Source organism: Pristiophorus japonicus, chromosome 5, assembly GCF_044704955.1.
Source record: "Pristiophorus japonicus isolate sPriJap1 chromosome 5, sPriJap1.hap1, whole genome shotgun sequence".
NCBI classification, from domain to species: Eukaryota; Metazoa; Chordata; class Chondrichthyes; family Pristiophoridae; genus Pristiophorus; species Pristiophorus japonicus.
The window spans coordinates 111,872,034-111,895,921 of record NC_091981.1 but is presented as its reverse complement, the minus strand read 5'-3'; the positions used below and the strand labels follow the sequence as shown (position 1 = coordinate 111,895,921).

Genomic DNA, 23,888 nt, shown 5'->3' with positions numbered 1-23,888 from the left:
AAATCCAGCCCATGCAATCAGTCCTCATAACTAAGATTCTCCACTCTTGGCAACATCCTCGTAAATCTCCTCTGTACCCTCTCCAATGCAATCACGTCATTTCTGTAATGCGGTGACCAGAATTGCACGTAGTACTCCAGTTGTGGCCTAACCAGTGTTTTATACAGTTCAAGCATAACTCCCCCGCCCCCCGCTCTTGTATTCTATGACTCGGCTAATAAGGGCAAGCATTCCGTATGCCTTAACCACCTTGACTACCTGGCCTGCTACTGCTACTTTCAGGGATCTGTCGACATGCACTCCAAGGTTCCTTTGTTCCGCTACATTTCTCAGTGGCCTACTATTTAATGTGTACTCCCTTTCCTTGTTGGTCTTCCCCAAATGTATTACCTCAAACTTCTCTGGATTAAATTCCATTTGCCACTGTTCTGCCCACCTGATTGATATCTTCCTGCAGTCCGCAGCTTTCTTCTTCATTATCAACCACACAGCCGCTTTTAGTATCATCTGCAAATTCCATCGACCATTACCCTTTGCTTCCTGACTCTGAGCCAACTTTGGATCCAACTTGCCACCCTGCCCTGGATCCCATGGGATTTTACTTTCGTGACCAGTCTGCCATGTGGGACCTTATCAAAAGCTTTGCTAAAATTCATATACACTACATCATACGCTTTGCCCTCATTGAATTTATCAAGGAGGTAACCAGGAGGTTCAATCAAGTTAGTCAGACTCAATCTTCTCTTAACAAATCCATGTCGACTGTCCTTGATTAATTTGTGTCTTTCTAAGTGAAGATTTAGCCTGTCCTTCAGGACTTTTCTCACTAATTTTTCCACCACTGAGGTTAGGCAGACCAAGTAATTACTTGGTCTATCCCTTGCTCGCTTCTTAAATAAAGGTACCACATTAGCAGTCTTCCAGTCCTCTGGCACCACACCTTGCAACAGAACTGCTTCATAAATATATAGCAGATTGAGTGCAACTGCTTAAATTTTTTTTTAAAATCACTTGTGACAAAAAGGTGCAATCAAAGACTATTTATTTTTTTTACAATGCTCAGGTTTAATTAATTAATTCCTAAAGACATCAAATATTTTTTCTTAAAAAAAGGCTACGGAAATAATTCCAAACTCAGTTGTCAGTTTATGGTTTTAATGAGCTTGCGAACTACCTGCTGCAGGAAGTTAATTACGATCAATTGACTTCATGCCTTTTCATTATACAGTCTTTAAGATTTTCAACTGTAGAAATCAATTCCTGTTAAGAAATGAATTGATTTCACTTTTAGAGCAAGGAATAATCAGGCATATTTCCTACAGGTACAACCTTTCAAATCCGAAGGCATAGTGGCGAAGCAGATAACTAGTCAGGCCCACTGATTTTTGGACAAAAATCCAGATTTTATTTTACTGAATATCAAATGGGATTTTCTCAAAAATGTCCGGTTTTCGGATAATTCCTATTTTTGGACAGCCAGATTTGAGATGTTGTACGTGTATATTACACGTTATGATACTTATGCATAGCCAGCATTTTAATTTCCTGTTCCACTTAACAGGAACAGCAGCTTGACATGGTTCTCTAATATCACCACACTGCTGTACCTCCCTCAGTAAAGGGGTGTGTGGCCATCCGAGTGGCAGGTTCCTGCTCTTCCTCTGCCTCCACCATTTGGTCCTCTACACTTGTGCAAATTATGTTGTGCTACCTTCTCAAGTTCACAAACCACATCCTTAGGTGTAGCTGTGCTGTTGCTTGTATGTACCAGTGAGAGACTGTTGCGAGGTGCTGTCTTGCTCTGGGCTTCTGACAGTGCTGGCTGCCTATCCATGCCTATGATGAGAGAAAAGGGACAAAAGTTAGAATGCTGCCTCCAAGACACACCTTCAAACATCTCATTATTACAACAACAAATAACCTGCATTTATATAGAACCCTTAAGCATCAAGACACTTCAGAGGCGTAATCAAAAAAAAAAGGACGTTGAACCAAAGAAAGAGATAGTAGGAATGATGACCAAAAGCTTGATCAAAGATGTCAGAGAGGGAGAGAAATCCAAAGCATGGAACCGAGGTGGCTGAAGGCACAGCTACCAATGGTGGGACTAAGGGAAGCGAGAATGCAGAGGCCAGAATCAGAGGAATGTAGAGTTTGTGGGGGAGGAGGATATAGAGATAGGGAGGGGCATCCCCTTGAAGGGATTTAAATATGAAGATGAGAATTTTTAAATTTGGTGTGTTTTGGGAACCACTCTAAGGGCCAAAATTTGCCCAGGAGATGCTCAGTTTTTTTTTGGAGCAACTTGATTTTTCTGGAGTTCTTAAAAATCCCCATTCTACACATTCAATTTGCGCTAGTGTAATTGAGTTAGTTAGGATTTTTTTTAGTTTTGTTTTTTTTTTCCCAAAAGGGGGCGCTACCAGCCACCGATGCCCATTTAAGCCAGTTTGGACAGCTAATAGTTGCTCCAAACTAACTTAGGCCAGTGTATGTGGCCACTTGTGGCCGCACAGAAAACCCTTGCGGAGAGTTAAGAAATCAGCGCAGGTAGGTACTTAATAACTTGACTAAAGAATGTGAATAGGATCAAACAGCTATACAGGACTAACAAACTTCGCAAAGTTAATTTATTATACAACAGAAGCATTCTTGGAAGCTTAAAGTACAAAAATAAAATTAGTAAAGAGACGAAACATATTCACATCATTTTTTCAAAATATCCAAATAAAAAAATAGAAGTACCTCCTGCTCGTAAGAAAGCATTTTCATCAACAGAGTTAAGGAAAGTCTTGAGTAAGCTCATTAAAATTACTGGCTACACAGTTATCACCACCCCTACCCCCTGATCAAAACTCTCCTCCCCTCCAGATGAAAACTCTCCTCCTTGCCGCAGCCCCCCCCCACCACCCGATCAAAACTCTTCCCCCCTCCCCACCCACCCGTTTCTTGCAGCCCTCAGCGCGGGAAGGTGGTGGACGGCCTGTGTGGCAGGCCACTCGGCCCGGGATAGGGGTGGGACGTGTTGAGTCCCACGCTGCAGGCACGCATCATCATAATCATGGAAGGAGCTACTGTGCATGTGGACAGCTACCAGCACTCTTTTAGGCGCAGGGCCCCAGCTCCGCCCCCCCCCCCCCCCAAAATGGACTGGCCACGTTGCACCAAGCCCCGAAAAAGTCGGCAGCGGGGCCAGAATCCAGGCACATCTTTTTGGCGCCGTTTGGATCGCAGGAAGTCGGTGCATCTCATGTGTGGGCGCCGAAAAAAAATTTGGGCCCATGATCAGGGAGGACAGGGACAATGGGTGAGCAGGACTTGGTGCAAGATAGGATGTGGACAGCAGAATTTTAGATAACGTGAAGTTTAGGTAGGGTGGAGGATGTTAGGCTAGCCAGGAGAGCATTGGAATAGTTGAGTCTGGAAGTACAAAAGCATAGATGAATGTTTCAGAAAATGGACTGAGGTGGGGGCAGAAGTGGGTGATATTACAGAGGTGGAAGTCTTTGATGAAGCAAGAGTTGCAATGTTTTGTGGTTTTGTGTATGCCTGTGTGGGAATGAGTGAGAAATGAAACCAGACTTAAGAACTGGATGATACTATCTTTACTTACAATCCATGCTTCCTCCATACTGCTGTGTGCCAGGATGTCCAAAGTAATCTTCGCCAAAGGAATTTAGGACTTGTAATTTCAGAGTCCTCCAGTTCGATCTATTCCCTTGTATTATGTGCCATCTCGTCAGGCAAGTAGAAATGTAATCTTGGCATGTAAATTGAAGAAAATACCTAAATAGTGACACATGTGCACAATCTGCTGCTGATCCTATGCATCAGCAAATAATAAACATTTCAAGTGGGTCAAGTTTCGGCCTGTGTTGCTCTGATTCTTTTGGAGCAACTGGTTTAGAATGGAGTATCTTAGAAATTGCAATTCTCAGCATTTAGTTTGCTCCAGGTCTAGTCAGTTAGAACAGTTTCATTTTGAAACACATTTTATTTTCAAAAGAGGGCATGTCCAGCCACTTATGCCAGTTTTGAAAGTTTAGGCAGTGAAAACTTACTCCAAACTAACTTAGAATGGATTAAGTCTAGATTTTTGTACGCTCAGAAAAACCTTGCCGACACTTAGAAAATCAGATGTAGGTTACAAATCAGGCGTAGGGAACAGGGGGGGGGGGGGGGAAAGGGAAGTTTATAAACATGAAACACATCACTTTTACAAATAAAGAGCCATCATCAATAATAAATGATAAATAAATCAATAAATCAACCAATAAATTAATCAAAAAAAATTAGCAAAAAAAAATTTTTTTTTACAAAAATCAATAAATAAAAAATTAAGTTTCTACTCACCGACTGCAGCACCGGGAGCCCTCCAACAGCGTGCTGAGACGGGGCCCCCCCCCAGTGTGTGTGTCTCTGTCTCTCTCTGTCTGTCAGTGTCTATGTGTTTCCGACAGCGAGGGGAGGGAAGGGATGGAGCGGAGAGGAAGGGAAGGGAGAGAGAGGAGAGAGAGAGAGGGAGGGAAGGGGCAGAGGGAGAGGGAAGGGAGGGGGGCAGAGGGAGAGGGAAGGAGGGGGGAGAGGAAAGGAGGTAGGGAGGGAGGGGGAGAGGAAAGGAGGGAGGGAGGTGGAGAGGAAGGGAGGGGGGGGGGGAAAGAGGAGAGGGAGGAGGTTGAACAGGCCCGGCCGATGTGAAGAAGCTGGGCCGAAGACTTCGTGCGGAGCCCGTCCCATCAAGATGCCGGGCGGGCGGGCCCCGCCGAAGGAAGAGGGAGCAGACCGGATTTGAAGGGGGGTGGGGGGGGGGGGGGTGATGTAGTCTGACCTTCGCCGCCCCAGTGAGCCCATTCGGCCATGGATGGGAGGGGGGCGTGCTTCCGGCCCCTCCCACACAGTTTCGGGCGCCTGGAGCTACTGCACATGCGCGCACGTGCAGACGTCCCAGCACTGTTTTCAGCGTCGGGACCTGGCTCCGCCCCCCACTGCTTGTGCTGCGCTGCGCCGAGGGCCTGGATCGACCTGAGGGAGTGGAGAATACCGAGGTAAGTTTTCGGCACTGTTTTGAGCGCGGAAATCAGGCGTGGCTCGCAGGGCTGTGCCCCATAGAAACATAGAAAATAGGTGCAGAAGTAGGCCATTCGGCCCTTCGAGCCTGCACTGCCATTAAATAAGATCATGGCTGATTATTCCCTCAGTACCCTTTTCCTGCTTTCTCTCCATACCGCTTGATCTCTTCAGCCATAAGGGCCATATCTAACTCCCTCGAATATATCCAATGAACTGGCATCAACAACTCTCTGCGGCAGGGAATTCCACAGGTTAACAATTCTCTGAGTGAAGAAGTTTCTCCTCATCTCAGTCCTAAATGGCCTACCCCTTATCCTAAGACTATGTCCCCTGGTTCTGGACTTCCCCAACATCGGGAACATTCTTCTCGCATCTAACCTGTCCAGTCCCGTCAGAATCTTATATGTTTCCATGAGATCCCCTCTTATTCTTCTAAACTCCAGTGAATAAAGGCCCAGTTGATCCAGTCTCTCCTCATATGTCAGTCCAGCCATTCCTGGAATCAGTCTGGTGAATCTTCGCTGCACTCCCTCAATAGCAAGAACGCCCTTCCTCAGATGAGGAGACCAAAACTGAACACAATCTTCCAGGTGAGGTTTCACCTAGGCCTTGTACAACTGCAGTAAGACCTCCCTTCTCCTATACTCAAATCCCCTAGCTATGAAGGTCAACATACCATTTGCCTTCTTCACCGGCTGCTATACCTGCATGCCAATTTTCAATGACTCATCAACCATGACACCCAGGTCTCGTTGCACCTCCCCTTTTCCTAATCTGCCGTCATTCAAATAATATTCTGCCTTCGTGTTTTTGCCCCCAAAATGGATAACCTCACATTTATCCACATTATACTGCATCTGCCATGCATTTGCCCACTCACCTAACCTGTCCAAGTCACCCTGCAGCCTCTTAGCGGCCTCCTCACAGCTCACACCGCCACCAAGTTTAGTGTCATCTGCAAACTTGGAGGTATTACACTCAATTCCTTCATCTAAATGTATATTCTAAAGAGCTGGGGTCCCAGCACTGAGCCCTGCGGCACTCCACCAGTCACTGACTGCCATTCTGAAAAGGTCCCCTTTATCCCAATTCTCTGTTTCCTGTCTGCCAACCAGTTCTCTATCCACATCAGCACATTACCCCAATACCACGTGCTTGGATTTTGCACACCAATCTCTTGTGTGGGACCTTGTCAAAAGCCATTTGAAAGTCCAAATATACCACATCCACTGGTTCTCCCTTGTCCACTCTGCTAGTTACATCCTCAAAAAATTCTAGAAGATTCGTCAAGCATGATTTCCCTTTCATAAATCTATGCTGACTTGGACCGATCCTGTCACTGCTTTCCAAATGCGCTGCTATTTCATCCTTAATGATTGATTCCAATATTTTCCCCACTACTGATGTCAGGCTAATCTATAATTACCTGTTTTCTCTCCCTCCTTTTTTAAAAAGTGGTGTTACATTAGCTACCCTCCAGTCCATAGGAACTGATCCAGAGTCAATAGACTGTTGGAAAATGATCACCAATGATCCACTATTTCTAGGGCCACTTCCTTAAGTACTCTGGGATGCAGACGATCAGGCCCCGGGGATTCATCGGCCTTCAATCCCATCAATTTCCCGAACACAATTTCCTGCCTAACAAGGATATCCTTCAGTTTCTCCTTCTCACTAGACCCATTGTCCCTTAGTACATTCGGAAAGTTATTTGCGCCTTCCTTCGTGAAGACAGAACCGAAGTATTTGTTCAATTGGTCTGCCATTTCTTTGTTCCCCATTATAAATTCACCTGAATCCGACTGCAAGGGACCTACGTTTGTCTTCACTAATCTTTTTCTCTTCACATATCTATAGAAGCTTTTGCAGTCAGTTTTTATATTCCCTGCAAGCTTTCTCATACTGTATTTTCCCCCTCCTATTTAAACTCTTTGTCCTCCTCTGCTGAATTCTAAATTTATCCCAGTCCTCAGGTTTGCTGCTTTTTTTGGCCAATTTATATGCCTCTTCCTTGGTTGTAACACTATCCTTAATTTCCCTTGTTAGTTACGGTTGAGGCACCTTCCCCATTTTATTTTTACTCCAGACAGGGATGTACAATTGCTGAAGCTCATCCATGTGATCTTTAAATGTTTGCCATTGCCTATCCACCATCAACCCGTTAAGTATCCTTTGCCAGTCTATTCTAGCCAATTCACGCTTCTTAGTTACCTTTCCTTAAAGTTCACGACCCTAGTTTCCGAATTAGCTGCGTCACTCTCCACCTTAATAAAGAATTCTACCATATTATGGTCACTCTTCCCCAAGGGGCCTCGCACAACAAGATTGCTAATTAGTCCCTTCTCATTACACATCACACAGTCTCGGATGTCCAGCTCGCTAGTTGGTTCCTCAACATATTGGTCGAGAAAACCATCCCAATACACTCCAGGAAATCCTCCTACACCGCATTGCTACCAGTTTGGTTAGCCCAAACAATATGTCGCCCATGATATCTGCTGTACCTTTATTGCACACATCCCTTATTTGTTTGATGCTGTCCCCAACCTCACTACTACTGTTTGGTGGTCTGTACACAACTCCCACTCGCGTTTTCTGCCCTTTGGTATTCCGCATCTCCACCCATATCGATTCCACATCATCCAGGCTAATGTCCTTCCTTACTATTGCATTAATTTCCTCTTTAACCAGCAACGCCACCCCGCCTCCTTTTTCTCTCTGCCTATCCTTCCAAAATGTTGAATACCCCTGGATGTTGAGTTCCCAGCCTTGGTCACCCTGGAGCCATGTCTCCGAGATGCCAATTACATCATATCCGTTAACTGCTGTTTGCACAGTTAATTCGTCCACCTTATTCCAAATACTCCTCGCATTGAGGCACAGAGCCGTCAGGCTTGTCTTTTTAACACACTTTGCCCCTTTAGAATTTTGCTGTCATGTGGCCCTTTTTGATTTTTGCCTTGGGTTTCTCTGCCCTCCACTTTTACTATTCTCCTTTCTATCTTTTGCTTCTGACTCCATTTTATTTCCCTCTGTCTCCTTGCATAGGTTCCCATCCCCCTGCCATTTTAGTTTAACTCCTCCCCAACAGCAGTAGCAAACACTCCCCCGAGGACATTGGTTCCGGTCCTGCCCAGGTGCAGACCGTCCTGTTTGTACTGGTCCCACCTCCTCCAGAACCAGTTCCAATGTCCCAGGAATTTGAATCCCTCCCTTCTGCACCACTCCTCAAGCCACGTATTCATCGGAGCTATCCTGCGATTCCTACTCTGACTAGCACGTGGCACTGGTAGCAATCCTGTGATTACTACTTTTGAGGTACTACTTTTTAAATTTAGCTCCTTGCTCCCTAAATTCGCCTCGTAGGACCTCATCCCGTTTTTTTACCTGTACCGTTGGTACCTATATGCACCATGACAACTGGCTGGTCACCTTCCCTTTTCAGAATGTCCTGTACCCGCTCCGAGACATCCTTGACCCTTGCACCAGGGAGGCAACATACCATCCTGGAGTTGCGGCCGCAGAAACGCCTATCTATTCCCCTTACAATCGAATCCCCTATCACTATAGCTCTCCCACTCTTTTTCCTGCCCTCCTGTGCAGCAGAGCCACCCACGGTGCCATGAACTTGGCTGCTGCTGCTCTCCCCTGATGAGTCATCCCCTCAACAGTACCCAAAGCGGTGTATCTGTTTTGCAGGGGATGACCGCAGGGGATCCCTGCACTGCTTTTCCTGTTGGTCACCCATTCACTATCTGGCTGTGTATCCTTTATGTAGTGTATGTAGGCACCTTTAGTATTGACTCCACGAGGCAGTGTATGGTACTTAAACTGTGCAGACCTTTATTAGCAGCTCCTGAGTGATGACAACAAGCTGTGTGTTCCTTTTTATACTGGGTTACCTGCCGTGTGCAGGCAACCCCTGGGTCTCCAGCAACAACACTCTCTAGTGTACCGGTAAGGTGTGTACAGTACAAGGGTACATTCAATGTTGCATGACAGTGTTACAGGTGCCACACAGTGAACAGGCATGCCGACACAACAATACTCCCCCCCCCCCCCCCCCCCCCGCCCGAGCATTTTTCATATCCTAGTTGTCATGACCAGGGGAGGTGATCAATGGTGGGCTATGGGAGGTTGTGGTGAGGGTTGTGTGGTTGCCAAGTGTGACCTCTGTGCTGGAGGCTGGCCCCGTACATTTCCCCTCCCTCACACACAAACCAAGTGGGTGTCACAGTTGTGGGATCCCTCGGGGAGGTAGCCATGGCAGCAGTGGGTGGTGAGTATATACTGATGTGGGTAGTTGTGGGGTGGTGGGCAGGGCCACAAGACTGGGTGGGCTCCTTGTCCACCAATGGGGATGAGGGTCAGGTCATCCTAGGGTTTGCCAGGGAAGCTGGAGGGTATTGGCCTCATGCTTCTGGTGTTGACCCTGGTGGCCAGGGGCTGTAGGGCTGGTCTGGTGCAGGTTGCCATTGGTGGTGGCTGGGCTGCCCATTGACCACTGTCCCTGTAGTGGGTCTGCTCCCACTGCCTGTGTGTGTGTCCTGCAAGGGGCATCACATTCGTTCCAAAGGTCCAGGCTACATGGTCAGGTAGCCTGCTGGACCTGGGGGGTCTCCCGCAGGGGGATTCCATTGGCATTAGCATGGTCCCTGTAGGACCCAATGTCCTTTGGCAGTGTCCTACCGGTATACATGACACCTTGGCTCTGATCACACATAGTTGAGCCTGCATTCTACATTCTAGCACTAGCATCACTTTTGGGTGTCCTGGTTTCAACAGACATGGTTGCATTAGGCATTTCACAATCTCTATCATTATTGTTAAGCATAATAAACTTGTTTTTAACCATACCTGCATTCATCTCATTAGTCATATTAGTTAAACCAGCAACACAATTCATGGTTATATTGCACACATTTTCATACTTGCACCCTTTAATTGCATCTTTAGCTTTAAAGTCAGTGTACTCAAATAGTTGGAACTTCCCCTTTAAAATTATTTTGTTACCGGTCTCCTTTAAGGGAGCCTTCAAATCAGATTGGCAGCTCGATGTCACATGATGCTCCTCCATGTTGACTCGTGGCATGGAGGAGGCCATTTTGAATGCAGGTCTGCTGCTTGTGGTGCTGCAGCCATTTTGTGGTGCTCTTTTCTTCCACATGCTTGTGGTGCTGCAGCCATTTTGTGGTTTTGTTGCAGGCAGGCTGTGGTGCTCTTTTCTTCCACATGCTTGTGGTGCTGCAGCCAATTTGTGGTCTTGCTGCAGGCAGGCTGTGGTGCTCTTATCTTCCACAGCACCACTTCGCCTGATGTGGACCCGGTTCATCCAATTCCTGCCCAGCAGCGTGGGACCGTCGCCGGCTACAATCCACAGGGGGAGTTTGTGCAACACGCCGCCCTGGGAGACCTGGACGTCTACACTGCCAACGATTTGGATTTTACCTTTGGTATAGGTGAGCAGCTTTGCCTGGACAGGAGACAGTTTTGGTCGAGTGGCAGGATTCCTCCAAATGTTTTCAAAGGTCTTTTGGCTCATCACAGACTGGCTCGCCTGTGTCGATCTCCATGGAGACTGGGACCCTGTCGATGTCCATTTACATCATCCACGGAGAACTTCCGGTGGAGCAGGTAAAGATTCCATATTCTTCTCCCAGGGTTAGAGCAGCTTCATCTTCATCTGTGTCGGAGCCCCGGTGATCAGCCAACTCATCAGAGACACAGTGAGTGCAGCCTTTCCTGCACATTCTCTGAAGGTGCCCTTTTTCTTTGCAGCCTTTGCATGCATAGACTTTGTAGCGGCACTGGCGGGCCCTGTGGTTTCCTCCACAGCGCCAGCACGGGGCCATCCGGTTTGCGCATGTGTCGGACTCAGGGTTGCGGGACTCGGGGCAGCATTTCTGCCTTGAGACGTGTCCATGCGGTGCACTGCGCTCGCCGGTTTAGAGTCCTGGGTCAGTATTCGCCTGGAGTCGCTGGCCGAAACCATGTAGGCCTGGCTCACTTGAATTGCTTTCTGCAGGGTGATCGTGATGTCAGCCGAGATCAATTTGTGTAGGAGGCCTTCGTGGCCGATTCCGATGACAAATATGTCCCTTAGTGCTTCATTAAGGTGGTCGCTAAACTCACAGAGTGCAGTTAGTCTTCTTAAGTGTGCAGCATACTTGGCAATTTCTTGTCCCTCAGGTCACCAGTAAGTGTAGAACCGGTGCCTGGCTGTGAGGATGCTTTCTTTCGGTTTTAGTTGTTCCTGTATGATTGTTACAAGTTCCTCATAGCTCTTGGTGGTTGTCTTCTCCGGGGCTAGTAAGTCCCTGACGAGACCGTAGATGGTGGGCCCACAACTTCTAAGCAGGATGGCCCTGCGTTTGTTCGGTAGTGTGGCCGGTGTGCCCCCGTCCAGGTCGTTGGCTATAAAGAAGTGTTCCAATCTTTCCACAAAAGCATCCCAATCTTCCTCCTCTGTAAGATGCTGAAAGTTGCTGAGGTTCGACATGTTGAGCGTGTAGTTCGTGATCCGTATCCCATCCTCATCGCCAGTTGTAGTGTATGTAGGCACCTTTAGTAATGACTCCACGAGGCAGTGTATGGTACTTAAACTGTGCAGACCTGCAGTCCTTTATTAGCAGCTCCTGAGTGATGACAAGCTGTGTGTCCTTTTATACTGGGTTACCTGCCATGTGCAGGCAATCCCTGGGTCTCCAGCAACAGCACCCTCTAGTGTACAGGTAAGGTGTGTACAGTACAAGGGTACATTCAATGTTGCATGACAGTGTTACAGACGCCACACAATGAACAGGCATGCCTACACAACACTTTACCTGTGGTAAGACCAACTCGCTAAACGTACTATTCACGTCATTCTCAGCATCGTGGATGCTCCAGAGTGAATCCACCTGCAGCTCCAGTGCCACAATGTGGTACGTCAGAAGCTGGAGGCGGATACACTTCCCGCACACGTAGTCGTCAGGGACACCAGAAGCATCCCTGACTTCCCACATATTACAGGAGGAGAATAACACGTGTCCGAGCTGTCCTGCCATGTCTTAACCCCTAGATTAACTTAATTTGGCATCAACAATGCTAATGGTTACTTAATGATAAAGAAATGAAAAAAGAAAAACTATTTACCAATCACCAGCCAATCACTTACCCCCTTGGCTGTGACGTCACCTTTCGATTTCTTTCAACTACTTTTTTGCCTTCTCACCCTGCTGCAGCTGCACCGGCTGGCCTCTCCGACTCACGAACTGCTCGAGTGTGGGCCTTTTATAGGCCTCTGCCGACTCTACTCCCTGGACTCCCGTCTCTCCGACTCACAAACTCCTCGAGTGTGGGCCTTTTATAGGTCTCCGCCGACTCTGCTCCCTGGACTCCCGCCTCTCCGACTCACGAACTCCTCGAGTGTGGGCCTTTTATAGGCCTCTGCCGACTCTGCTCCCTGGACTCCCGCCTCACGAACTCCTCGAGTGTGGGCCTTTTATCGGCCTCTGCCGACTCTGCTCCCTGGACTCCCGCCTCACGAACTCCTCGAGTGTGGGCCTTTTATAGGCCTCCGCCGACTCTGCTCCCTGGACTCCCGCCTCTCCGACTCACGAACTCCTCGAGTGTGGGCCTTTTATAGGTCTCCGCCGACTCTGCTCCCTGCACTCCCGCCTCTCCGACTCACGAACTCCTCGAGTGTGGGCCTTTTATAGGCCTCCGCCGACTCTGCTCCCTGGACTCCCGCCTCTCCGACTCACAAACTCCTCGAGTGTGGGCCTTTTATAGGTCTCCGCCGACTCTGCTCCCTGGACTCCCGCCTCTCCGACTCACGAACTCCGCGAGTGTGGGCCTTTTATAGGCCTCCGCCGACTCTGCTCCCTGGACTCCCGCCTCTCTAGGCGGTGTTAAAATTATTTTAGGAATAAATATTCTTGAAGATGTGACTGCACCAAGACTTTCAATATTAAGTTGAAGCTTCAATGTTTGCCCTGCTGGAGTATTGATATAGATGAGAAGCAATGAAAGCACTGTAAGGTTTTGTGCCAGTTGGGTACGGGTGAGCAGTAAATGTGGAATAGGTTGACAGGTAACACTTTATTTGCCCACAGCTCCAGCCTCGCGCTCCAAACTGCTCCTCTGAATGTCCCATGAAGTCGGGCTATTTTTGAATTTTTTTTTGTTTGAGGCTTTTATTGAGGCTGGAGCTGTGGGCAAATCAAAAAAAGCTAGCCACCACAGCAGCAGAGTCAACAACAGTGTCGAGAGGGCGACAAAACCAATGGGGGCGACAAAAGTAGACATCATCAGAATGCAGGTAGATGATTGGTGGCATCTCTGGGAGCGTGGTAGAGCCGAGTAGAGGGGTCGGGATCCAGGAGCAGGAGAAGCAGAGGTCCCGAGGTCGGGATGGGCGAGGTCCCGAGGTCAGAAGCAGAGAGGAGAGGACGGACGAGGCACAGAGGAGCGGAGAGGTCAGAGCCCAGAGGTGGATCAGCATGGACAAGACCAAGGGAAGGCGCAGCATGGGCTAATAGCGAGGCTGTGAGGTTCACATTGCGTACTATGAATTCCACGTAGAGAGAGCTCCTGTGGGAAGGAGGAAGGAAGGAAGGAGGACAGTAGGAGTATGTTTGAGCTTGTGTGTATGTATTGGCACATGCGGCGGAGCCTGGTCTCCAGTTGTCTTGGATCCCCTTGCCACTGGACCAAGACCTTGTTCCGTCAAGCCCATTTGGTGGCTGGTGTGCAACGGCCACCCCATGTTAAAAGAATTCAAGCACAGGCATCTCCCACCATTTAAAATGAGTTAATCAGTCACCAGAGTTCTCATTTTTAGTGTGGAAAGCAAGTCATCCTTGACCCCGAGGGACTGCCTATGATGATGAACACTTTATGATGTGCATATATGGCCCTTTAATGTGTTAAGTGATGTTGTTGATAATCTTACCTTGGTAGCTTTATTTGGATGTGCCATCTTGTTCCGCATTAGTTCCCAGGTTGTAAGAGTAGTGTACACAATGTTGAGCTTGCCTGCCATCATCCTGCCCTCTGTGGAGGGTGTCCTGGAGTGTAAAACAGGACAACCCTCTGCAAGCAGCAGCATCTCCACTTTGCCAGCCAAACTTACCCATAGACTCGTCTCTGACATTTGTTTTGCCAGCAACTGGTTTTTGCAAGCCATTTTTTGTCCCCCCCCCCCGCTCCCTTCCCTTTATAGCCCCGCCGTACAACCTTTAGAAAGACTAAAAGGTACACGTTGGTAAGCACTAACCTCACAGCACTCCATTGCTGCCGCATCCCTCAGAATGCACAATGAAGCTATTGCAAATTTCCTCAATTTTATTTTGGGTTGTGAGCAAATTTTTTTGCATCTGTGTCTGTGACATTTCTTCCACTGCACACACAATAAATTATAGCACATTGAAAAGTTTATCCAGTTCATTAAATCTGATCTTTACTCAGTCTAACTGCTGGTTTTGGTGACTCCTTCCCTAGATGCCTTTGCAATGGCACCAGTTGGGTGCTCATCGTCTTTAGCCATCTTTAACTACAACCATATGTGCATATGTCCCCATCCCAGTCTCAGCATCATCTTTGCTAGTTGTTTCTACCACTGCACAGCCACTCAAATTATTTCTATCTGTAGCCCCTCATCATAAATACCACTCTGAGGAAGAGGAAATAGCAGAAGTAAATAAGGCAATAAATTTAATCTATGCATTTATCCCACAGGCAACTGCTATGACATAAATATAAGGCACAGCGATTTTTTCCCCTGAAAGGTAAAACAGGAGTGTAAAGAAAGATACAGGCTGCTGTAAAAAAGTGGTTTTGTACTTCATCAAATACTGAGAATTTGATTTTAATCTGAATATATTTGTTTTGAATATTCAAGTTTGTTTAAAAAAATTCATATACACACAATTATTTTCTACTTGTTAAGATAATCTTTTGGCTCACTAGTGTACTCCTCAGCAGCAATTTTATTAGACAATTATTATTAACATAGAAGCCCGTTAAATCTCAGTGTCTTAATTTCAGAGGATATCACTAGTACTCATTAAAAGCATTCAATTACAGGACAGCCAACACCCAGACTCCTCCATCACCATCTTTGGGTATGCCCTGTCCCACCGGTAGGCAATACTGTGGTACACAGTCAGCAGGCAGTTGCCCTTGGTGTCCTCAACATTCACTCCAGACCCCATGACGTTTCATGGCATCAGATCAAACATGGCTAAGGAAACCTCCTACTGCTCTTTCTCAGCTGATGAACCAATACTGCTCCATGATGAATTTCATTTGGAAGAAGCACTAGGTGGGGGACTTCAATGCCCATCATCAAAAGTGGCTTGGTAGCACCACGACTGACTGAGCTGGCCAAGTCCTGAAGGACATAGGCTAGATTTAAAACCAATTTGCAACAATAAAAGCACACAATTTGCTAACCCACTGCACCACTCACTCTTCCCACTTTACAGACTGTGAAGGTGGTGATCAATATAAGACATGCTCCAGCAGTTTCAAGCTACAGATTGACAACCTCAGCCAGGAGAAGGTAACAGATGGGGATCAGAAAATCAACCCGAAAGATGTCAGACTGAGCTTGTGACAGGTGGTGAGAGAACCAATGCGAGGGAAAAACCTACTTGACCTCATCCTCAACAATCTACCAGTCACAGATCCATCCGTCCATGATAATACTGGTAGGAGTGACCACCGCACAGCCCCTGTGGAGACAAAGTCCCATCTTCACTCGAAGGACACCCTCCATCATGTTGTGTGGTACTACCACCGTGCTGAATGGGATAGATTCAGAACAGATCTAGTAGCTCAAAACCATGAGGCGCTGTGGGTCTTCAGCAGCAGCAGAATTGTATTTCACCATAATCTGCAAATTTGTGGCCAGGCCTTAAGCTCACTCTACCATTACCATCAAGCCAGGCGATCAACTCTGGTTCAAGATGTAGAAGAGAATTCCAGGAGCAGCACAACACATACCTGAAAATAAGGTACAAACCTGGTGAAATTACAACACTGGACTACATGCATGCTAAACAGCGGAAGCAGCCTGCTATAGACAGAGCTAAGCGATTCCACAACCAACAGATCAGATCAAAGCTCTGCAGACCTGCCACATCCAGTCGTGAATGGTCGTGGACAATTAAACAATTAACAGGAGGAGGTGGCTCCATAAACATCCCCATCCTAAATGATGGCAGAGCCCAGAACGCGAGTGCAAAAGACAAGGCTGAAGCATGTGCAACCATCTTCATCCAGAAGTGCTGAGTGGGTGATCCACCTTGGCCTCCTCCTGAGGTCCCCACCATCACAGACGCTAGTCGTCAGCCACTTCGATTCATTCCATGTGATATCAAGAAACAACTAAGCACACATAATACAGCAAAGGCTATGGGCCCCGATAACATCCAGGCTGTCGTGCTGAAGACTTGTGTTCCAGAACTAGTCGCGTCTCTCGCCAAGCTGTTCCAGTACAGTTACAACACTGGCATCTCCCCGACAATATGGAAAAATGCCCAGGTATGTCCTGTCCACTAAAAGCATGACAAATCCAATCATCATCCCATCAGCCTATGCTCAATCAGCAAAGTGATGGAAGGTGTCGTCGACAGTGCTATCAAGGTATTTCCTCACCAACACTAACCTTGATGAGCACAAAACGTCTCCAAAAAAAAATTAAGGCAAAACCCTAAACTGCTATGTCACTGCATCACATATCGTATGCATCAAAACCACATTTAATTTTTAAAAAAGGTTAAGCAGATCTAGAAAAGATCATAAAACTCAGAATTAGGACATAATTTTACACAGAAAGTGAAAGCAAATGGAGAGAGATGTTATTTGATGTCACATTAACACCAACTTTACCAGACTCAATAGTAATCAGCAACAGACAGGATATCACACCAAGGAGAGTGCATTATCACTTTTTCTCCCCACAGGTCTGAAAGACCCAATTCCCATCAGTTATTTATTTTTTTCTCAAAATGCTCAGCAGTTTGCAAGCACTTCTTACAAGCATAGGAGCGCAGCAGCAAATAGTCATCCACATAAAATCTGAAGTTTTATGGTCACAGTTTGATCTCAACAGTGGCGTGTGCGACAGGCTGCCGGGAACTGTTTTACTTTACCCTCTGCTTTTTCTATCTCACCAATACCACATACCTCAGCAACAGAGATGCAAGTGTGTAACCTGTTTCCAGCTTCTGCTAATATCACTCAAGTAGGAGGCAACAAGAGTGGATAGGGACAAATGTCCCCTCCAATTTCACGTTCCTATGGGGGGAAATATGTCAGGCTGACTTGAGCTTCCAGGAATGTCCAGAGGGAAAAGTATTGAGTACTACAATAATGATTTGCCAAACTTGGTGTAAACTATAAAGGGACAAAATCTGGTTCAGCAAAGAGAAATTCTTCATATTATTGCTTTTGTCAGCATACACAAAATAATGAAGACAGCATACCTTTCTGCCTCTTCATCTTTCAAAATCTCTCTTTTGGACATGCATTCATCCAGGCTTGATTCCTGCAATTAAAAAAAATACCTGTAGCAGGATACAACAAAATGGGATGAGCCCATTTACAGGGTCACAATGAAAATGCAAATACACAATCATTTTATTCCTAGTAACAAAAAAAGGTTCACGCAGGTCATGTGATCCTAACATTTAACATCTTTCAAATACACCATTACTTGAGCAATGATTAGGGACTACTTTCCACCCAACTCTTCAGTTCTTAATTGCAAGAAAACAATGTTTTATTAATTTGGTGCAAGGAATCATTACATTTCATCACAAAGCTCATCGACAAATTAATTACTAAAAAATGTTTTTATCAACATATTTAACATCCAACTATTCTGTTGAAGACAATCACCAAATAATAAAATTTTTCTATGCATTACTTTTAGTTTACTGGTTTAGACATTTGCATCAAATTCCTGTGTGCTCTATTTTAAGAGGTTAAAGACAAACAGTGAACAACTGCAAGAACCTCCCTCACAAAAATATCCTGGTCGAGCAAGCCATTAGGTCTCCTAATAAGGCATTGATACTTACTGTGCTGTTTCCCCAAATAGTATTATGAAATTGTCCATCAATCATGTTCCTCACTCACAAAGGAATGGTTTGTTCTACTGTGTATGATTCTTACCTAATGGGATGAAAGTTACTTCTTGGCAACACCCGATTTATGTAGCTACAATGATTGATTCCATGCTTAAAGTTTGGATCTGACAATATCATAATGCAGTCCTGAAGTACCTGTGATGCCGAGAGCCTGTGCATCCACTATACACTGGGCTCATTAAGATCCTGAAAATTGGTGAAATTAATAGCCCCATAATGTGTTTGCTGTGCCTAAAGCAGTACTCCAGATGCCCAGTGCCAGACACCTTGTTCCATCAGAGACACAAATACAAGGCCTCATGGCAACACCCTCGCTCCAAGCCCTGGCATCTGTTAGACTGCGTCATCGCCCGAGCAAGAACGTCTGCATCACCCGCACCATGACAGGAGCTGACGACTGCTGGACGGACCACCGTCTAGTCCACTCTGGCATTTACATCAATATAGTCCCAAAACAGCGGCGACAACAGAAACGATGCCATAGGAAAATCAAAACTGGAGCACTCAAAGACCCGGCTAAGAAAACCCTATTCAGCCAGCATCTCACATCCAACCTGACGACTCCCAGTGATCCAAAGACGCAGCGTGTCCACAGTGCCTGGTCTGCCCTCAAGGCCTCCATAATTAGCAGCTGTGAAGAGACGCTTGGTCACTTGACCAGGAAACACTAAGACTGATTCGACGAGAATGACCAGGAGATCCAGGAGCTAATAAACCACAAGCGCAAGGCATTCTTGAACTGGAAACAGCAACACAACTGGAGAGCAAGAAAGCAGCTTTACAGACGTCTGAAGGCCGAGGTTCAACATAAAACCAGTGACCTAAAGAACAGATGGTGGGTGGAGAAAGTGCAGGAGATCCAGCAACTAGCCGACAACTACGACTTGCGTGGATTCTTTAGCGGTCAAGACCACCTACAGCCAAGCACCCAAGGTCCTACCCTGCTGAGGGCCAAGAACGAAGACCCAGTCAGTGCCCGCTGGAAGGAGCACTTCGAAGATCTCCTTAACCAAGACTCTGTCTTCAATGTGAGTGTCCTCAACCCCATCTCGCAGCATGCTACCCGCCATCACCTCAGCACAAGTCCTGTCCGGCATGAGGTTGAAAAGGCCATCCGACAACTGAAGAACAACAAGGCCTCAGGAGCAGATGGAAACCCCGTCGAAGCACTAAAGCATGCCGGAGAAGCATTATTGGCGCGAATCCATGAACTAATTTCTCTTATTTGGAAGGAGGCGAGCATGCCAGGGGATCTCAGAGAAGCCGTAATCGTGACCATCTTCAAGGAAGGTGAAAATTCCGATTGCGGTAACAAGAACATAAGAACATAAGAAATAGGAACAGGAGTGGGCCATATGGCCCCTCGAGCCTGCTCCACCATTCAATAAGATCATGGCTGATCTCATCATGGACTCAGCTGCATCTCCCTGCCCGTTCCCCATAACTCCTTATCCCTTTACCATTTAAGAAACTGTCTATTTCTGTCTTAAATTTATTCAATGTCCCAGCTTCCATAGCTCTCTGAGGCAGCGAATTCCACAAATCCACAACCCTCAGAAGAAATTTCTCTCATCTCATTTTAAATGGGCGGCCCCTTATTCTAAGATCATGCCCTCTAGTTCTAGTCTCCCCCATCAGTGGAAACATCCTCTCTGCATCCACCTTGTCAAGCCCCTTCATAATCTTATATGTTTCGATAAGATCACCTCTCATTCTTCTGAATTCCAATGAGTAGAGGCCCAACCTACTCAACCTTTCCTCATAAGTCAACCCCCTCATCTCCGGAATCAACCTAGTGAACCTTCTCTGAACTACCTCCAAAGCAAGTATATCCTTTCGTAAATATGGAAACCAAAACTGCACGCAGTATTCTAGTTGTGCCCTCACCAATACCCTGTATAGCTGTAGCAAGACTTCCCTGCTTTTATACTACATCCCCTTTGCAATAAAAGCCAAGATTCCATTGGCCTTCCTGATCACTTGCTGTATCTGTTTCATGCACAAGTACCCCCAGGTCCCACTGTACTGCAGCACTTACAATCTTTCTCCATTTAAATAATAACTTGCTCTTTGATTTTTTTTCTGCCAAAGTGCATGACCTCGCACTTTCCAACATTATACTCCATCTGCCAAATTTTTGTCCACTCACTTAGCCTGTCTATGTCCTTTGCAGATTTTCTGTCCTCCTCACACATTGCTTTTCCTCCTATCTTTGTATTGTCAGCAAACCTGGCTATGTTACACTCAGTCTCTTCTTCCAAATCGTTAATATAGATTGTAAAGAGTTTACATAGGAGTTTCCTTGCTATCTGCCACAGGGAAAGTCATCGCAAGAATCCTCCTCAATCGCCTTCTCCCAGTGGCTGAAGAGTTCCTCCCAGTCGCAATGCAGATTCCATCCACTAAGGGGCACAATGGACATGATCTTCACCGCGTGAAAAATTCAAGAAACATGCAGGGAGCAGCACCAACTTCTGTACATGGCCTTCTTTGACCTCACAAAGGCCTTCGACACTGTCAACCATGAGGGATTATGGAGTGTCCTCCTCAAATTCACCTGCCCTCAAATGTTTGTCATCATCCTCCGCCTGCTCCACGATGACATGCAAACTGTGATCCTGACCAACGGATCCACCACAGACCCAATTCACGTACAGACCGGGGTCAAGCAAGGCTGTGTCATCACACCAACGCTCTTCTCGATCTTCCTTGCTGCAATGCTCCATCTCACCCTCAATAAGCTCCTTGCTGGAGTGGAGCTTATCTACAGAACAAATGGGAAATTGTTCAACCTCCGTTGCCTCCAGTCCAGATCCAAGGTCGTCATTGAATTACAGTATGTAGGCGACGCCTGCGTTTGCGCACACTCGGAGGTCAAACTCCAAACCATTGTCAACACCTTCACCGAAGCGTATGAAAGTATGGGCTTTACATTAAACATCCGTAAGACAAAGGTCCTCTACCAACCTGCCCCCGCCACACAGTACTGCCCCCCGATTATCAAAATCCATGAGGAGGCCGTGGACAACGTGGACCATTTTCCATACCTCAGGAGCCTACTATCAACAGGGCAGACATCGATGACTAAGTCCAGCACAGCCTTCAGTATGCCAGTGCAGTCTTCCGTCGCCTGAGGAAGAGAGTGTTTGAAGACCAAGACCTCAAACTGGGCACCAAGCTCATGGTCTACAGAGCAGTAGTGATGCCCGTCCTCATATATGCTTCAGAGACATGGACTATGTACAGCAGGCATCTCAAAGTACTGGAGAAGTACCACCAACACTGCCTCCGCAAGATCCTGCAAATCCATTGCAGGATAGGCGCACCAATGTCAATGTTCTCGCTCAGGCCAACATCCCCAGCATCGAAGCATTGACCACGCTCGATCGGCTCCGATGGATGGGCCACATCCTCCGCATGCCCAATACTAGACTCCCAAAACAAACGCTTTACTCAGAGCTCCGACACGGCAAGCGAGTCTCAGGTGAGCAGAAGAAACGCTTCAAGGACACCTTCAAAGCCTCCTTGAAAAAGTGCAACATCCCCACCGACATTGGAAATCCCTGGCCCAAGACCGCTCAAAGTGGAGAAGCATCCGGGAAGGTGCCGAACACCTTGAGTCTCTTCGCCGGGAACAAGAGGAATCAAGCGCAAACAGCGGAAGTAGCGCACGACAACCCAAGCACCCCACCCACCCGTTCCTTCAAACACTGTCTGCCACCATCTGTTAGAGACTGTCGGTCCTGCATTGGTTTCATCAGTCACCTGAGAATTCATTAGTGTGGAAGCAAGTCATCCTTGACTCTGATGGACTGCATAAGAAGTGATGCCCAGTGCCCATATACAATGGGTAGTTTACGAGGGTGTCCTTCCTCTTCAAGTAGATTTATTTGTTTGGAATTGACACGAGTAGCTGCTCGATTTCTTTCAATCCAGTTTAGAGTTTCTTTGTTATTTTACTGTTTTAAAGGGTACATTTGTTTTGCAGACACTCAGTGCTGCCTGTATAAAAGGTATAGGTATCCCTTTGGGCATTGCTTTGTAATTCTAGCTTGTGGACAAGGAAGAGTCGTAAGGTAGGCTCCAATTGATGACACATCTACTGAATTACCGGAAACATCCAGTGTACAAATGTCCAATAGTCTTGCTAAATAAAGCATCATCTCCAATGGCCACAGCCATACATCAAAATCCATGAATAGAGTGCCATTCTCCCAACTACCTTAATCAGACAATAGAACTGTCATACACATTCCAGTATTGGACATCTGATTTTCCACAGATATTTTAGGCGCTTAAAAAGCCTCCAAAATGGCTAAGATTGGGTCTTAAGCTGAAGTGCCAGTTTAGCCCACATTTAGCACAAGACGCCATCTTGCTAAAGGAGATGAAACTTGCGCTAGGAACAGCCTCCCAGAGGACCATTGAGCAGCTGATTGCTAGCAGGCAATTTAGGTGGCACTCATTAAAGGAGGCTGCACAGCATTTTGGTGGCTAGCACTTGACCTAACCCTCTCTCCTAACATCGACCAGCTGATTGGGAGTAAACTAGTTGCTGCAGGGGATTTGGAGTGCTACTTATCACCTTTTACTATTCACTTGCTGCTGGAGGTTTAAAGAGGACTTTTGAAATACATCAGAAGACTTTCAGGAACACTTTATCAAGACTTTACCAATATTCTATCAACATTTATTCTGAAAATTCTCTTGAGGACTTCGCCTAAAAAGAGTAAGTGGTGTGCTATACCCTATAGGAGTCACTAGGAGAAAGGCAGTGCTTGGTCATCAGCATCTTGTTTGGGGTCCCCCTTGATTTGCAGTAGTAATGGGAGGAGGACAAGAGGCCAGGCAGAGCAGCACCCTTGCAGCGAGGGACAAGGCGGCAAGGTGGACACCCCTCCCCCTCACCCCTTGCGGGTACAGGACATCTCTCCTCCTCTGGACCTCCTCTGCCGTGTCTGAGAACTTGTGTGCCCCCTCACTCGATTCTCAAGCCATCCTGAAACATGCTGCTGTGCATCACCCAGCACCCAGAGCAGCATTACTTTCTGTGAGTGTGTGATCATGCAGAATGCAAGTATTGATAGCATGCTTGATGTTTGTTGCTTGTCACATTTAATGGACACAAGACAAATGTATTGTTATGCCAGCAATGCAGAGTGCCCTGGTGAAACATCAACATGCCTGCGCATTTGGATAGCATATGATCAGTTGGCAGAATGCTGCACCAAGCTCAGAGATGTGCTGTTAAGAATCACTGTGACAACATTTAAAATTGAGCAAAAGTATCAGTAGTACCTATTTTAGTAACCTTCCCATGAGTAGCAAGTTTCTTCTTCAAGTGTTGTGCATAGGTGAGAGCACATTTATATTTGTTCTGCTACTTCCATCCAGGCTGCTCTGGTACTGCTTTTCACTGGAGGGTCGTCCACAGTTCCACAAAAGGAACCTTTCTTTCCACGACTTCCAAATCTGCTTCACTGAATAGAACACTGCTGTGTTGCCTTGCTCCAGCCATTTCATAAGAACATAAGAAATAGGAGCAGGAGTAGCCATTTACCCCTCGAGCCTACTCCGCCATTCAGTAAGATCATGGTTGATATACGACCTCAAATCCACTTTCCCACCCGATCCCCATATCCCTTGATTCCCCTCGAGTCCAAAAATCTATCTACCTCA

General features: G+C 46.6%; 1 protein-coding gene across 1 annotated transcript in view; it reads right to left on the bottom strand.

Moving 5' to 3' along the window:
* Positions 1–23,888, bottom strand: part of azi2 (5-azacytidine induced 2) — a 138,071-nt gene that overhangs the window by 49,353 nt on the left and 64,830 nt on the right. The window contains exon 6 of the mRNA XM_070880861.1: positions 17,544–17,605. Within this exon, the coding sequence (XP_070736962.1) occupies positions 17,544–17,605 (62 nt within the window). The remainder of the gene's footprint in view (positions 1–17,543; positions 17,606–23,888) is intronic.